Source organism: Pseudorasbora parva, chromosome 9, assembly GCF_024679245.1.
Source record: "Pseudorasbora parva isolate DD20220531a chromosome 9, ASM2467924v1, whole genome shotgun sequence".
NCBI lineage: Eukaryota > Metazoa > Chordata > Actinopteri > Cypriniformes > Gobionidae > Pseudorasbora > Pseudorasbora parva.
Genome location: NC_090180.1, coordinates 9,332,948 through 9,350,826, shown reverse-complemented (window position 1 = coordinate 9,350,826; position 17,879 = coordinate 9,332,948). Strand labels below are relative to the sequence as shown.

The window sequence follows — 17,879 nt, the reverse complement described above, 5'->3', positions numbered from 1 at the left end:
TGACTGGCCTGCACAGAGTCTTGACATCAACCCAATAGAACACCTTTGGGATGAATTAGAGCGAAGACTGCGAGCCAGGCCTATCAGTGCCTGACCTTACAAATGCGCTTCTAGAAGAATGGTCAAAAATCCCCATAAACACACTCCTAAACCTTGTGGAAATCCTTCCCAGAAGAAATGAAGCTGTTATAGCTGCAAAGGGTGGGCCAACTCAATATTAAAAGTTCATGTGCATGGAAAGTCTGAAATTCTAAAACTTTTGGCAATATAATGTATGTTGTCGCGACTTATTGATCATATCAATTTTTTAGTTTACAGACAGAGTGCATGCTCTGGTGGACCACAAAACATGCAGCAATTTTATTCAAAAACATTTTCAGTTCTGCTCTAGCTTGTTTCCTAGTCTAGCTTTTCTAATAAACTTGGAATTGTACACTATAAAAATGTTTGGCTCTGTAACAAATTGCTTGTTTCGTAAGGTGCTTTGTATAAAAGCAGCTACTAAATGTAACTGAAATAAACATTGACACGTCATATATTTACATGTTCATATTGAAGGTATAGCTTTCTATTAGTACTGAAACTAAAACTATTAAAACATATCCCACCATCCACTCTGGCACCTAACAACACACACCTGGAACTCATCTAGCCCTATCTCCAGCACTATAGAGAACACTCACACTCCCTCATTCATTTCTGACCTTGTCTGATGCTACATTGCCTTGATACTAACCTGCGTTATGTTCCTGACTTGTTAGCTACTGCTGTTACTTCATCCAAGTTTATCTCCAGTCACCCGAGTCATCTTCCAGTCATCCCTTGTATCAACATTGTTCTCTCGTGTGTGTGTGTGTGTGTGTGTGTATGTGTGTGTGTGTGTGTGAGTGCTTCAACACACTAACTGACACTGGTAGGTCACATGATAATGACAACATGGTGCAACATATGTCCAGAATATATACTACACATTCATATGATATTATAGAACATACTTTTTTAGTTGTCATAAAGTAATTACTTAATCAGAATGAGTACCTACTCAAGAAAGTATGTGATTTTGGATGCATCCAAAGAATCAAAGCCAACCATACAAGTCTCATTTTCTAACGATACGTTTCATCTCTTGTTTATGCATTGTGTTATCTGCAAACAAACCTGTTTGAGTTTTACCTCAGTTTTGGTATTTGCATCCAAACCTGAGCATGACAAAATGAAGTAGAAATAAATAAAAAATGTGAAATGTTGCCTTGGCAACAAACTGAATTTAAGTTGAAGCACTACAATTAAGAGGAAATAAAACTGAAATAAAAATACATGAACTTAAATAGTAATATAAAAAATGGACAAAAGCACAAAACCAGATATACATGTACATATATGCAGTGTATCCAGAAAGTATTCACAGCACTTCACTTTTCCACATTTTAGTATGTTACATACTTATTCTATATACTTATTCCGTATACAGCCTTATTCCAAAACGGCTTAAAATCATAATTGTTTTTCTAAATTCTACAAACAATACCCTAAAAACACAAAAGTGAAAGAAGTTTGTTTGTAATCTTTGCAAATGTATTAAAAATAAATAAATAAATAAATAATAAAAACATCACATGCCCATAACACAGGTCATGAAGCAAAACCAGTTTTATACTACAGTTTATTGCCCTATGTGGGTCTTCATAGGTTATAGTTTTTCCCCCAGTGGTTCAATAATGTGTGTAATATGAGTAAACTAAACTGAACAGGAACAAGTTCTCACAGCGCTCTCAACCCTTTAGCTGTGTAAATGTCCGAGTCATCTGTTTACAAACCTGCAGAGCTATTGTGAAAGAGAGGCTGTCGAATTCACCTCGGAGCACCTGGTCCAGTGGACAGAGCTGTAATTTAAGGGAATGAGGGCCAGGTTACATGGAGCCGAATTGCTTCCTGAAGTGTATGAGAAGGTTCAAGGACTGAAACAAGGGACAGGACATAAGTATGATATAAGCAGCATCCATATTATGAAAAAGAGACGTAAAGAGTGAACGAGACAGAGCTAGAGAAAGAAAAAATATTATAAAGTTTAAATGAGAACTCTTACATATGCTCTGTTTCACAGACAAGGCTTAAACCTAGTCCCAGACTAAAAAGCAAGTTTTGACTGAGAGCATCTTGCACTGATGTATTGTAAAATATGTCAGTGTCATTGTTTTGTCTCAAGATGCACATCAGTGATGTTTTATTCTATGGCATGTTTATAAAAGCTATACTTAAAAGTCCTATTTTTTTCTAAGGCCTAATCTTGGTTTAATCTAAAACCTTTCTGTGAAACAGGGCCATGGAGCCGATATCTAACACTATAATGTTTTTTTTCAAATGTGTTCTGAATGGATACTTTCAAATGGGCTCTATCTATCAAATGTACTCTATCAAATGCGTTCTTCAAATGGGATCAGATCTGCTCTATTAAATGGGCTCTATCATACGGGTTCTGTTAAATGCCTTCTATCAAATGGGTTCGAAAAGTATGTTTAAAATCTTTTCAAAAAAATAAAAAAATACAAATAAATATAAAATCACATGTACATAAGTATTCACAGCCTTTTCTCGATACTTTGTTGAAACACCTTTGGCACCAAAATACAGCCCTTAAAGGTCCCGTTCTTCGCGTGTTTTCGAAGCTTTGATTATGTTTACAGTGTGCAATATAACATGAGTTCATGTTTCGCGTGTAAAAAAACACAGTATTTTTCACACAATTTACTTATCCGTACAGCGCTGTTTCCTCTGTCCTAAAAACGGCCTGATGACTTCCTTGTTCTATGAAGAAACATGTAACGAGTTCTTATTGGGCCAGCGCTTCCCGTGTTGTGATTGGACAGCAGCTTAGCACACTTTGCCCGGATAGGTCCCGCCTCTTACCATAACAGGAAGATGCAAGCGCTGAATGCGCGCTCTTCTCCACGTGAGAGAGCTACAAAACTACGCCCCCTATTTGCGTGTTCTTGTGGGTGGAGGGTTAGTCAACAAACGGTTCTAGTGGCGTCATTACATCCCTGCACTTCCTGCTGTAGTCCAAACCGGCCGTTCGCTGTAGGCTTTGAAAGGGAACTTCTGTTAAATAAAATATCTCGCTTGGCATTGAACTTTGAGCTTTATAATTTTACAGTTATTATTTATGCTCTAAAAGCAACATTACACACTAACTAAAGTTTGAAAGATGGATTCGCGAAGAACGGGACCTTTAAGTCTTTTTGAGTATGATGCTGCAAGCTTGAAACACAGATTTTTGGGCAATTTCTCCCATTCTTCTTTGCAGGACCTCTCAATCTCCATCAGGTTGGATTGGGAGCGTCAGTGCACAGCTATTTTCGGATCTCTCCAGGGATGTTCAATTGGGTTCAAGTCTGAGCTCTGGCTGGGCCACTCAAGGTGATTCCCAGAGTTGTCCCATAGCCACTCCTTTGTTATCTTGGCTGTGTGCTTAGGGTCATTGTCCTGTTGGAAGATGGTCAGCTCTAGGAAGAGTCCTGGTGGTTCCAAATGTCTTCCATTTTACGGATGAAGGCCACTGCGACCATTGGGACCTTCAATACTGCAGACATTTTTCTGTATAATTCCCTAGATCTGTGCCTCAATACAAGCTTGTCTCGGTGGACCACAGACAATTCCTATGACTTCATGGGTTTGTTCTCTGACATGCACTGGTAACTGAGGGACCTTATATACAGGCGTGGGACCTTATATACAGACCTTATAGACAGGCGTGTGCCTTTCCAAATCATGTCCAATCAACGGAATTTACCACAGGTTTACTCCAATCAAGTTATAGAAACATCTCCAGGATGATCATTGGAAAAAGCATGCACCTGAGCTCAACTTTGAGTCTCCTGGCAAAGGCTATGAATACTTATGTAGGCCTACATGTGATTTGTTTTGTTTTTTGCTGTAACATAAAAGTATTTGGAAAAAGTGAAGCGCTGTGAATACTTTCCGGATGCACTGTTTCTCTCTTAACGCCTTTTTTCATATCATATATTTTAATATAACATAAATTAGGTAACATCGAAAGTTTACGAACTCAAAATTCATTCTGTGAAAAACTTAAAATCGGACATAATGCTTTACCATGGAAACTGTACTCTAAATACTTCTAACGGGACGGAATTTACATTAACTACTTCATAAACAACCTTTTCTAATCTTGACAAAACACGCATTGTTGAAAGGTCTGAGTCTCAAGGTTCCATATTGGTCACTGTTTTTTGATAGATGCGATATTTGGACAGAAATTATGTAATTTGTTATATGAAAATACATTAAAAAAAATCTACGGAATGTGTATGACACCCTTTGGCTATTAAGTGCCTCATGGGAAAATCTCATGGGAACCTTAATTTTTGTGATATTAACTTCAAATTTGGTTAGACACAACTTGTGTGTACAGTAAATGTAAACTTCCATAACCTTTTCATATATTTGTATACATTGAAGTGCTTTCACTTCAGCAATATTCTTTGCGTGAGTGTTGTCTTTAAATTGAGATCAACCTTAGGTCTTCCAAGCCATTCTTGAATTTAAGTTTGGATAGGGCATTTTTGTCTATTCTCAAAAAGGGGGTGACAGTTAAGGGGTTAAATTATGAGAAAGTTGAATGTGGTTATGAAACAGTGAGAAATGGGAATAATGAGAATTCAATTTAATAGAACAATGAGAATTTCATGCAAATAATTGTTTTTTAATTTTATAATTATAGTTTCTCGCTATTCATGTAACCGATTATTTATCTCATAATTTTAACTTTTTGTAATAATTTGTCATCATTTATATCATAAGTGTGACTTTTATCTCAAATTTGACCTGTCATAATTTTGACTTTTTATCTCATAACTATGACGTTCTAAGACATATTAACTTTTTCTTATGTGGCGGAAATTGGCTTTCATATCCACCAGCATTTACCTTGCCATAATTAGACAATGATGAGATATCGTGAATGGAAAATAAACCTCACTTTCACTTTATTTTTCATAACAGCTTGAAAGGAAGGAAAAAAGAACATAAAAGAACAAACACTTCAGTGCTTGACCCATCCAAAACCTACAAATGCATGGCAGCTGTTTACTACACGATTGGCCTGCAGCTGCCCTACACTGGAAACCAGAGCCAACATGCTGGGCTTGTGTGTATTTCACACAACAGACAAATGACAAAAAAACGGCATAAAAAATAAACAGCCATTGCAAAACATATGGTAAATATACATCCTGTATTTGTAAATCATTAATTATATATATATTGGACATTTGCCTTTCTAAAAACACAACTTGTCCATGATATCTTGTCATGATACTGGTCACATAAATAATGCGTCTTGTCTTATGTTAAAGGGTTAGTTCACCCAAAAATGAAATTGATGTCATTAATGACTCACCCTAATGTCGTTCCACACCCGTAAGACCTTCGTTCATCTTCAGACACAGTTTAAGATATTTTATATTTAGTCCAACAGCGTATCCAAGTGTATACACACTATTCATTAGACAATATGGGTGCACAAGATGATTTAAAAATTAGGTCTATATGAATAAACGTATTAGAGGATTAGTTTTTTTCTTCTTCTAATTTTGTACAGCCATTTTATTTGTTACATTGTTTCAAAATATTTATTAATTGAAATGTAATCAATAAAATGTAATTCAATACATTAGTTTTATATATAATTTTTTTATGTATGCATTTAATCATTTTTAAATCTATAAAAAAATATTAAAACGGTTATGAATCAGTGAATCGATCAATGATTCAGATTGCATGCCAAAATGCCAAACTGCTGAAATCACGTGACATTGGCGATCCGAATCATTGATCGATTCACTGATTCACAACCGTTTGAATCTTTATTTGAGGTTTGAACACAAACAAGGAATAGAAGACAATGCTGAATAAAGTCGTAGTTTTTGTTATTTTTGGACCAAAATGTATTTTCGATGCTTCAATTCTAATTAACTAACTGATGTCACATATGGACTACTCTGATTATGTTTTTATTCCCTTTCTGGACATGGACAGTATAGTGTGCATACACTTGCATACGCTGTCGGACTAAATATAAAATATCTTAAACTGTATCTGAAGATGAACGGAGGTCTTACGGGTGTGGAACGACATTAGGGTAAGTCACTAATGATATCAATTTCATTTTTGGGTGAACTTTTCATTTTTGGGTGAACTAACCCTTTAACCAAGGGTCTTAATCTAATCCGACAGCGGTGTACTAAATTTTGCATACAGATGACACGATCACCAAGATATCTCGGCTTAATCCCTTATCCTAGTTTTCTGCAATATGCCCCTGTACCGAAAAAAGCACTTTGCAGTGTCAGGTCTGTGATCAGACAGCATTGATAAAAAATATAAATGATAAATGAACATAATTTATGGAATTATGCGCATGAAGTCAGGTCTGCTGCAATATATGTCTCAGGCTTCACCTATAAAAACAAATGTTCTCATTTAACTGCATGGGCCATTGCATCACTTCAACTTCTGACACCGGTGAGGGAACGCAAAATTAAGAGTGTAACGTTTCTAAATTACCAACAATCAGAAAAAACAGGAACATCCAATCGATGTGGTAGGCCAAGTATATAAACCAAACCATGTGTGTTCTGACTCAAACACAGTTGGATGACTGGCCTCCTTCCTCACAACGCCAAACTTATGCATTCAGAAGCAGGGTTAGACATGTCTCAGAGTGGGTGACATCCATAGAGGCATGGGTTTATGGGACAAAACAGACCGAAATGAGTTCAGGAACGTGAGAGCTTGGGGATATCCAAAGCTATAAAGACAAAACTTCCTGGATATGAGATATATGACATGTGAGACTTCACCCCTCTCACTTCAGGCTTACATATCCTGTTTTAGCTCTCCCTTCCTCTGTGGATCATAAAGTTACATATTCAGATTCTTGAATATCTTGAATATCTTCATATTCAAGTCATCTGGTACATCTGGAGCCTGGAAAGACCGTGATGGGTGGATGTATTGTAGCTGTGTTCAAGTATGTATGTTTTCAAGCAAGGTTTTTTTTATATATATTTTTTAGAATCAGGCAACTCTTAAGAACTAAAAGTCCATCTGTGAGTAATATTGTGAGTCGAAATCCACCAAGCAAGAGACCACATCTGCAAATGATGATGTCAGAGAGCTAAACTCCAGCACAAGCTCTGGTTTCAGCGCCATCAGACTGCCATGCTTTGAAGCAGCAGTAACACTGATTGTCATCCTTGATCCAGGCTTGTTTATTTCTCAAGGGAGGCAATAAATGCTTGCTGATGTTATGGGATGAAATTCAGGCTTGTGTTGATGATAACAGCAAAGCCACAAATCTAAGCCTACAAATTTTAATGTGCTGACATTATTTGAATGTGTCTTTTTAGACAATATGGGTGCACACTTAGATGATTTAAAAATTAGGCCTATATGTATAAAAGTGTATGATAATAGGGGATTCGTTTCTTTCTTCTTCTAATTTTGTACAGCCATTATTTTGGTTTCATTAATTGAAATATTTTTTAATTGAAATTTAATCAATAAAATGTAATTAAATTAAAGATACATTAGTTTTATTTATAATTTTTTTTAATGTATGCATTTTATCATTTTGAAATCTATTAAACTATATATTCACTATGTATCCATTTGTTGTGTAATTATTCGGTCCATTCCTCCCACCATGTGGACACTTTGAAGAATTACTATAAAACGTTCAAAACCGTTGTGCTTGAGCTTTTGTTTTCTTTTAACAGCTTAAAGCTGCACTGTGTGATATTTTCCCCCATCTAGCGGTGTAAAGGTATATGACCATCCAGGGAATAATCGTTTCTGTTCCTCTCTATTCTGATTTTGTTTAAACTCCTACGGTGGCCGATTTAGTCCAAGATTAACATGGCAATCCCCCTCTTCACATTCGACACGGTGCCATCGAGTGTTAAAACGCTCGAAGGCGAAGCTTGAATTTACGGGTATGTCCCTCTTTGGCTAATGTTCTTTCAAGATGGAGGGGCAACATGGCGACTGGCATTCGAACCCCTCACCCGTATGTATTTTCAATGGCATATTATAAACTTACGAGAATACTTTATTACTTGAAAGAAGTAAATATACATTAATGAGCACATATATTTTTGAAAGAATTAAGTGTTTTTAGCTAAGAATAAACTAAAAAAGTTACACAGTGTAGCTTTTACAAAATGTGTTATATTCTCATAAAATGCACAATAAAATCAATACATGCTTTTATTAAAGAGAAAACAAATCGTTGAATTTTTTTTGGTTTGAAACAGTACCACGTTGGCTCTAAGACACAGTTGGGACATTCTCAGATTTAAATGACATTACTCTTGTTTCTGAAAAAAATGAGATGATTATATGAACAATCCTGTGTTTATATGGATCATGCATTGTTTTTTTAATCCGCAGAAAATTTGTGTTTTCAACCTAGACACGCTGCCTTTGTGATGATACTTAATTGGGATATAACCATGCAACATTTTGGCTTTAACCTAAAATATGAGATTGCTAACTCCTTGCCAAAACATATAGTCAAACAGTTTTTTCCCAAGTTGTTTACTCACTAAAATTGGACCATGAAACAATCACCAAAACCTGAAATGTGCCAATGGTGATAGAGGAGCTAGATAATTCCAGCGAAGCAGAGGGGTGGACTAGAGGAGCCCAGGCTATCTGGGACAACATACATTTCCATCGGACTGCTCTGGTCTTCAACCGACCACCCAGAGTTCTGTTCCTCCTAACATATTCCTCATTCCTAAGCCTAGAGGCTTTTTATTTCTGTCACGATGATGGAAAATGTATGACTGCCATCCTCTTCTTCTCATGACACTGAAGAATGCATGTGGTGAGGTTGTCGCATTTGACGGCTGGATCCATCACTCCAGAATTTTCTTTCCCTACTGTTTAGCCAGGAACATCTCTTGAAGATGAGGTACTTGGACCAGATCAAATGGGATGAAGGATGCAGCCTAATTCATTTTTCTTACGCGCGTGCGTAAGTTTGCACGTGTGTGTGTGTGTGAGTGAGAGAATGTACTATTAAATAGCCACTTTCATTTTTTACTTTTGTACAGAAAACCCTTTATCTTACTGAATGTTTTACTTTGATTTTCTCCTAGGTATGAAAAGTATTCAAAAGACGCATTTGTGTGTTTTTGTTTTGTTTTGTTTTAACATATAATTATAAAGGTATAAAATACTGTAACAATACTTTACATCTAGTTTCTTTTGGTTGGTAGACAGATCTCTTCATAATGTTCATGTTTTTCATTATGTTTTTATGTTTTTGAATGCACATTGTCTCATGGGGTCAGTGGGGTCCCCATGTTGAAACAAGCTTATTAATCAAACATTTTTGAGTGGGTTTTTTGGGGTGGAGGGTAAAAAATGCAGAAGGGTAGGGTTAGTGTAATGGAATAAAATATACAGTTTGTACAGTATAAAAACCATTATGTCTGTGGAGAGTCCTCACAGAGATAGTGATCCGTGTGTGTGTGTGTGTGTGTGTGTGGGTATGTTTTGTGAAATATCAGGACAGAAATGTGTATAATGACATGGGTATGACGTATGACATAGGTATTACAAGGAGAGGGTGAAATATGAGGACATTCCCCATGTCCCCACTTTTCAAAATGCTTATAAATGATACAGGATGTTTTTTTTTTGAGCAAGTAAAACTGCAGAATGTTTCCTGTGATGGGTAGGTTTAGGGGCAAGTGTAGGGGGATAGAAAATATGGTTTGTACAGTATAAAAAACATTGTGCCTATGGAATGTCCCTAGCCTGACGTGGTCATACTCAATTCTAGTCAGAATATTAATTGCCCGACCTAAAAAATTTGTGGGCGGGGCTAAGTTCGGCTGGCATCCAGGCTAGAATGTCCCCACAATTCACAAAAATGTGTGTCTGTGAGAGTGTGTGTGTGTGTGTGTGTGTGTGTGTGTGTGTGTGTGTGTGTGTGTGTGTGTGTGTGTGTGTGTGTGTGTGTGTGCATGTGTGAGTGTGTGTGTGTGTGTGCGCGTGTGTGTGTGTGTGTGTACATTTTCTATCCCGGTTGGGACTTTAACCTGAACTCACTCTGACTCATGGGCACTCGTGTCACCTAACCCAATCAGGGTTAGGGTTAGTGTAGGGGAATAGAATATACAGTTTGTACAGTATAAAAATCATTATGTCTATGGAGAGTCCCCACAAGGATAGTGTGTGTGTGATTGTGGTGGGGAAAAAAATGTCTGGAACATTTTGGAGAGTGATAAAACAGAATGCAGTGTTTGCTTTTGCTATAAATCTGTAGAGTTTTGAATTTTTTGTTAGTGGTTTTGGGAAAATGATGCAAAAATTCAGTGAACGTCTGTAAACAATTGGGAAAAACTGTATTACAGTACATTGGTTATAACTTTTCAGTTCTGCGTAAACTAGAGGGAATAAGTGCATGACTCAAACAGACTCAAAATATCCCCCCTTAAACTGGAAATGATGACATCCTATGCCAACAGAAAAGCTCTGGCCAACACCAGCCTGAATCACTGTTGCCAAAACAGATTTGATGCACTCAGTTAAATTTAGGCTGTGCTAAAAAGTATTACTCCGCTTCTCAGGGTCACATGAACACTAAACACCAACAGAGGGCACCCTTGACCAAGTCAATTTGGAAGTCCATATTTATGAAAGTATCATTGCAGCTCCTCTGCGCAGACATTTATTTGGATGCACATAACCAAACTTGACATGATAATTACTTATTATAGTAATACAAATCAATAACCTCTTTGAGCTTCACATAATACAGCAGTCAAAGACAACTTCACAATGGCACTTCATCAATAGACGCGAACTTCACATAGATTTTTTTTTTCTCAAACATCCACAATAACCTCAATCACATGTGGGTAGCATTAATTCAAAAATATTTATAAAACAATAACTTTGTAATTGATTCACTTTATTGGTGAATCGAGGATCTCTTCATACTCCTGTCTTTTGCTCTTGCCCACCCAGTAAAGCTTTACGGCCGTCAGCACAACAACACTGATGAGGATGATGACGCCCCCAATGATGTCGTACACCGAAGGAACCATGTGGAGCACAATCAGCTGCAGAAGCATTGCCACAACAATTTCCATATGCTGCACGGTGCTAACCAGTGCGGGGTGGAACTTGTTGAGGGCGTAATATACCCCCAGGAACGCCACGGTGGAGCAGACGCAGATGCCGATAAGATATCCCCAGGTCTCTCCGTCCAGTGGGATGATGGGCTCCTGCAGGATGAACATAGTCGACACTCCCCACAACGTTCCGGTCCAGCCGAAGGTGAAAAGAGCTGTCCACATGCTCACCCTCTCTTTGATGGCCCGGTATATGATCATGGACAAGGCCGCCATTAAGCCCGCCATCACCGTCATGGTGTACCCGAAAGCCTCCTTCCAGAAACCCAGAGATCTGTGCTCACCTACAATGTTTGGAATCATGACCAAGCAGAGGCCAAAGACGCTACTGACAACCGTGACCACGTCTGTCATCCCCAGTCGCTCATCGATGAGTAAAAACGCCAGAATGGCGCTGAAGACTGTCGTGGTGGCCCTCCACATGATGGTGCCGTTGCTGGGCGGCACAATGGCAAAGGAGGTATACGCACACGTGATGGAGATGACATTGCACACGCCGTAGAAGAAAAGACGCAGTCTGTAGCCTTGGGGCCCGAAGGGAGGCTCCTGGTTATAAAACACCACCGCAATGGACAACACCTGGATGACCGAGCGAATGAAGAGAAGCTCCAGCGATGGCACCCTAGAGCGGTCGGCAGCCAGGCGCGTGATGAGAGCCACGCAGCCGTGGGCCAGAGCCGCCCCGAACAGAGCGGCCCATGTCATACGTGAGGCGAAAACGGAGGCCTCCCCGAAGCTCTGCAGTTGACCTCCGACACCTTTCTCTTTTTGGTCCCCAGGCGGTTTGGACCGACTGTCAGGCGCACCGAAAAAAGTCCTGCCCGACTTGCTGTCGGTAAGGTTCTTTCTGTCTGAGGTCTCTTCGACAAATGAGCCAAAGTCTTCAAAAGATGGAGCGTCGTCATAGCCCTCGTCTCCAGGCTGGGGGAAATGAGTGGCGTATTTGACCGTCACTGTGTTCGGGTGGATTTTGACTCGCTTCTTTGAGCCTAGCAGATGCTTTGTTGGTGAATCCTCCATTTTCTTCCAATACCAGCTGTCGTGTAGCTCCTGAATGTAAAGAGAAATGTTTTGATGCAAATTAAATATATTATAATTAAAACTTAAGACAAGCCGTTTTGAAATGGACAGAAAGTGCACAAAAACTTCTCAAGTAGAGGCATCAGTGGCATACAGAATGTGTTCTCGAAGTATTTTTAGATCTGGATCGATTATTACTATGACTTTGCAAAATCATGAAATAAAATCAAAGACAAATTCTTTCTTTACAAAAAAATTAGATTAGTTCAATGCTTTTTTAATTTTACATGCAAGTAATAAAAAATATTGTGAGATATTGATATGATTTAAAATAACTGCTTTCTATATGAATATATTTTAAAATGTCATTTATTTATATGACAAATATGAATTTTCAACATCATTACTCCAGTCTTCGGTGTCACATGATCCTTCAGAAATCACTCTAATATGAGTTGCTGCTCAAGAAACATTTCTTATTATCATCAGTGTTCAAACATTAAAACAGCTGTGCTTATTAATACTTTTTTGTAGGATTCTTTAATGAATAGAAAGTTCAAAAGCAGTTATTTTACATTATAAACGTCTGCTGTCCCATATATATATATATATATATATATATATATATATATATATATATATATATATATATATATATATATATATATATATATATATATAGTGTTTATATCAATATGTGCAACCTTTATTTTAATAACTATGGTTGCTGTGCTTTTCTCTAGCAGTGGTTTTCCATGGTGGTGTCAAACACTTTTCACAATCACTGTAAATTATATTTTATGCTGTTTTTCATTGGGCAAGTTTACACACATTCTAATCAATATAATTGTTTTAGGCTACTTTCCCACCTGATCAATGGAAACGAAGTTTTTGTTGTCAATTCTTCAGGGAATACATCCATACCATTAATAAACCTACCTCAAGAAATATTCTCCGGAGTAAAAAAGTGTGACAACTAGCCCCGTTTTGCCAAGCTATTTTCAGGACATGGTCAATAATGACGCCTGTTTCGATGATGTCACATGACGCAGAAAGCAGCGGATGAAGCTGTCGTATGTGAGTGACATTTAGCAGAGAGGAACCGACTACACTCCAGATAATGATTTTATGAATGGAGCAGAAGGGACACTGTCTACTACTACACAGCACTGAATGCAGGCTATTCACTCTCCCGTTATTCATACCTAAAATACATGATAACTTACCTCGAATGCCCAATATACCTTTTATATGAATCAATGTGCACATTTTAAGCAGGTAAGTCGCATATTTCGATTTACAACCACCTGCGCAATGACAAAGAAACGCGAAATCTTACCTGTCCTCTCAGATGCCTCTCGCAATTGAAGATCCGCGAATTAACGTTTTAAATTCAGAGATCATTGTTGCATTTTTGAGGCAATATGTTTAATTTCCCCCCCTGTCTTTTTGTATGGAAACGTTTAAAGATGTGTCTAAATGAATTACATCAATGCACCACCTCGCAGTAGGTTTCACAGCGGCAGCTGCTTGTTACTGGATTCTGAGATCTCAGTCGAGCTGCATGCATTGAATATGATGAGGAGCATTTGCTCTTAGCGTGCGTCATCATTCAGGAGGAGCGTGTCATTGACGCAGTAGCTACAACTTCACCTAACAGCATTTGAATCACTCAATCACTCTTGATTAGACTATGACAGGAATAATATTTATAAATTAACAGAAATGAATAAATACAGCTATTTTATTAAACTGATTACAGAGCAAGGTGAATAAAAGTGCCTGGCACTTTGTGGGGCAAACAAAAAGTATTTAGTCAGCAACCAATTGTGCGAGTTCTCCAACATAAAAAGATGAGAGGCCTGTAATTTTAATCATAGGTACATTTCGACTATGAGAAACAGAACGAGGAAAAAAATCCCGAAAATCACATTGTCTGATTTTTAAAGAATTTAGTTATTTACCTCTTTAAGAGGCTCCGCTGTCCTCCACTTGTTACCTGTATTAATGGCACCTGTTTGAACACGCTATCAGTATAAAAGACACCTTTTCACAACCTCAAACAGTCAGACTCCAAACTCCACTGTGGCCAAGACCAAAGAGCTGTTAAAGGACACCAGAAAAAAAATAGTAGACCTTGGGAAGACTGTAAGCAGCTTGGTGTGAAGAAATCAACCTTGGGAGCAATTATTAGAAAATAGGAGACATACAAGACCACTGATAATCTCTCTCGATCTAGGGCTCCACACAAGATCTCACCCCGTGGGGTCAAAATGATCACAATAACAGTGGGAAAAAATCCCAGAACCACACGGGGTGACCTGCAGAGAGCTGGGACTTAAGTAACAAAGGCTACCATCAGTAACACACTACACTGCCAGGGACTCAAATTCTGCAGTGTCAGACATGTCCCCCTGCTTAAGCCAGTACATGTCCAGGCCCGTCTGAAGTTTGTTAGACAGCATTTGGATGATCCAGAGGAGGATTGCGAAAATGTCATATGGTCAGATGCAACCAAAATAGAACTTTTTAGTAAAAACTCAACTTTTCGTGTTTGGGGAAGAAAGAATGCTGAGTTGCACCATACCTACTAAGACGCATGGGGTGGAAACATCCTGTTTTTCTGTAAAGGGACCAGGACGACTGATCCGTGTAAAGGAAAGAATGAATGTAGCCATTAAAAGGTTAGTTCAGCACAAAATGAAAATTCGGTCCTTAATTACTTGCCCTAATGTCATTCGACACCCGTAAGACCTTCGTTCATCTTCGGAATACAAAGATACTGAAGATGAAGATACTTTTATTGAAATCTGATGGCTCAGAAAGGCCTTCATTTACACCAATGTCATTTCCTCTCTCAAGACCCATAAAAGGCACTAAAGACGTCGTTACAAAGCCCATCTCACTACAGTGGTTCTACAATAATTTTATGAAGTGACGAGAATAGTTTTTGTGTGCAAAAAAACTAAATAATGACTTATATAGTGATGGGCTGATTTCAAAACAAAGTTTCAAACCATTATGAATCAGCAAATTGGTGTATGATTCGGATCGAAATCGTGACTGCTGAAATCACGTGACTTTGGTGATCCGAATCATGAATCGATATGCTGATTCATAACTGTTAGAATTTTTGTTATGAAATCGGCCCATCACTATAAGTCATTATTATTATTTTTTTGTGCACAAAAACTATTCTCGTCACTTCATACAATTATTGTAGAACCACTGTAGTGAAATGGGCTTTATAACGACATCTTTAGTGCCTTTTATGGGTCTTGAGAGAGAAAATGATATTGGTGTCAATCATATTAAATCATATGAACCACATTACCCGTTACACAAGATGTAATAACACACTCACAGCCCTATAGCTACAGTAGGCCATATTTGCAGAGAAAAGAATTCTGCTGGAATATATTCAGAATGACAGGCCTGGCCACCATTCACTTTCATTATACAGAAGAAGAAAATAGAAGAGTGAATGATAACACCATTTTTTCAACTTGTCCTTTTTTGTTCCATTGAAGGAAGAAAGACATAGAGGTTTGATAATGAAAGCCCTATTGCCCTTTTCATCCATTTAAAACATGCTTTCCAAACGTGATCAGGGAGACAAGAACTGCATCATTCATATTTCATGATATGATATGACCCCTGTGACTTGTGTTACTATAATGAGGGGAGATCTCAGCGTGCTTTGACCTCCCAGCAGCTGGCTGATTATCTGACACATCTATGCACCTTATTTTAAAATAAAAGCATTATAACCATAGCCATTTAACCAGGTTCATAACAAAGTGCATGTGTTTTTAGTTTAACATTATCAAAGACCAATTTACATTTCTTTGCTTTTTTTATCTTAATGAAGTATTTAAAAAATACAAATATTTTGACCTTTTTTAAATTGTCGTAATTGAGCTTGTATTGTGCCTCTGTTTCTAATTAGACTTAGGCATCTTTTAATATTTATAACATAACAAGGGTGTGTGAAAATAGCAAGGACCTGTTTCCATAGTAACTCCACCAGAGAGTTTTCCAGAACATGCAGTAGACCAACCATTTATCTTAAAGTGTTTATTTTTCATGTTTTAAATAGGCTGACTGTGAAGCTTCCTGAATAAACAACACATGGGATTTTTCTACATGCTATCAACACTATAGTCATCGAGACACTAATTCCAACTCTCCTTCTGCTGTCATGCCGGGTTAATGAGGTTTTCTTGAGTCAGACAGGAAGCTACATCACATACGCAAATCAGCATTCAATTCTTATCGATTTCACAGATTTTTGGAGTGGATTAGGACAATATTGCCTTTAGAGTCTCATTTTTACATCTAATTCAGAATGCATAAAGAAGACAGATTTTATGTGAGCTGTCTGAAAGAGCTGTTGTGACAGATCAGTGAACATATAATCCTCAGACACCTCTAAACTCTTTTCCTCTCTGTGCTGGTGTGGAGAATGATGGATGAAACTCATTCCACAGACAAAGAACAAAGCCAAGGCATCAGGGCCATTTTCCCTGCAGCTCAGTCAAGATGCTTTGGTGCCTTTTGAAGACACATTTTTTGGTTAGTATTAACTTTCAAAACGTATGCATATTATTTACAATTTTTCTTTCTTTAAACTGATTGTGTTACTCTTAATTAAAACACGGCCCTAATATTTCAAATTGTAATTTCTCTTTTATAGATTTAACAGGTTTTTCTAGGTCTTAAAACATTTTTATGCACCCCGGAAACTTGCTTAGCGGCATATAGTTCATACAAAAATTAAGTTGTTCCAAACATGCATGAATGTCTTTCTTCTACTGAAGAAATTCATGCATGTTTGGAACAACTTTAATATTAGTAAATTACATAATTAATTTTTTTGAAAGATGTTGTTTATCTTAGTGTTTAATGTTCAGTTATGTTGTGCCATTTCTGAATTTTTGTGGTTACCATTATGCAGAAGAGTGGTTGCCTGTGTTTAGGCTGTGGGCACTCATATACTCACATTTATTGGATGGAATTCCTTCCTTAAATTGAGTTCGTCCGATGAGTTATTTTTGCATTTTGTTTCTAAAAATATGCTTGTTATTTAATAGTTTTCTACTTACACGTGTAGAGCAAATAGTTAATTTAATTAGATAAATTAAATCGATAAATGTGTTCACCTAACATAAACATTTACTATAAATTGATATAAACTGATATACTGTAAATATTAATGGTGACAAATTCAAATGGTTTGTATTTACCCAGAGAAATTGTCAGCTTTACGTGAATTCTCTGTTTTATATTTATTTTCATAAGCTAGCATAAGGAAAATAAATAATTTTAACATCAAGGTGGTGTCAAGTCACATCATCAATCAATGTAATTAACATACAGCTAAAAGGGTGTGTATAAAAGACTTTAAAAAAAAGAGTTTAGATAGAAATACAAATACATCTTTGTTATTCTTAGCACATATAAAAAAATATTTCATGATATATTGGCATGCTAAAAAAGAGGATGAAGGTCCATTCACCATGCACAAAAGGAGCAGGTGTTATTATAATTCCAGAAGCCGCAGGCAGGATCCAGCTGTCTTGTTGAATGAGGATGCTGAAACACAGTTTGTACAGTTCAAATCCTGAA

General features: G+C 37.4%; 1 protein-coding gene across 1 annotated transcript; it reads right to left on the bottom strand.

The window, feature by feature from the left end:
• Positions 1-10,416: 10,416 nt before the first annotated feature.
• On the bottom strand, positions 10,417-13,829 carry slc35g2a (solute carrier family 35 member G2a). The gene is made up of 2 exons (XM_067453060.1): positions 13,591-13,829; positions 10,417-12,281 (listed from the first exon to the last, which is right to left on the bottom strand). The coding sequence occupies exon 2, from the start codon at positions 12,249-12,251 to the stop codon at positions 11,004-11,006; it is 1,248 nt and encodes a 415-aa protein (XP_067309161.1). The 5' UTR covers positions 12,252-12,281; positions 13,591-13,829; the 3' UTR covers positions 10,417-11,003.
• Between the last annotated feature and the right edge of the window lie 4,050 nt (positions 13,830-17,879).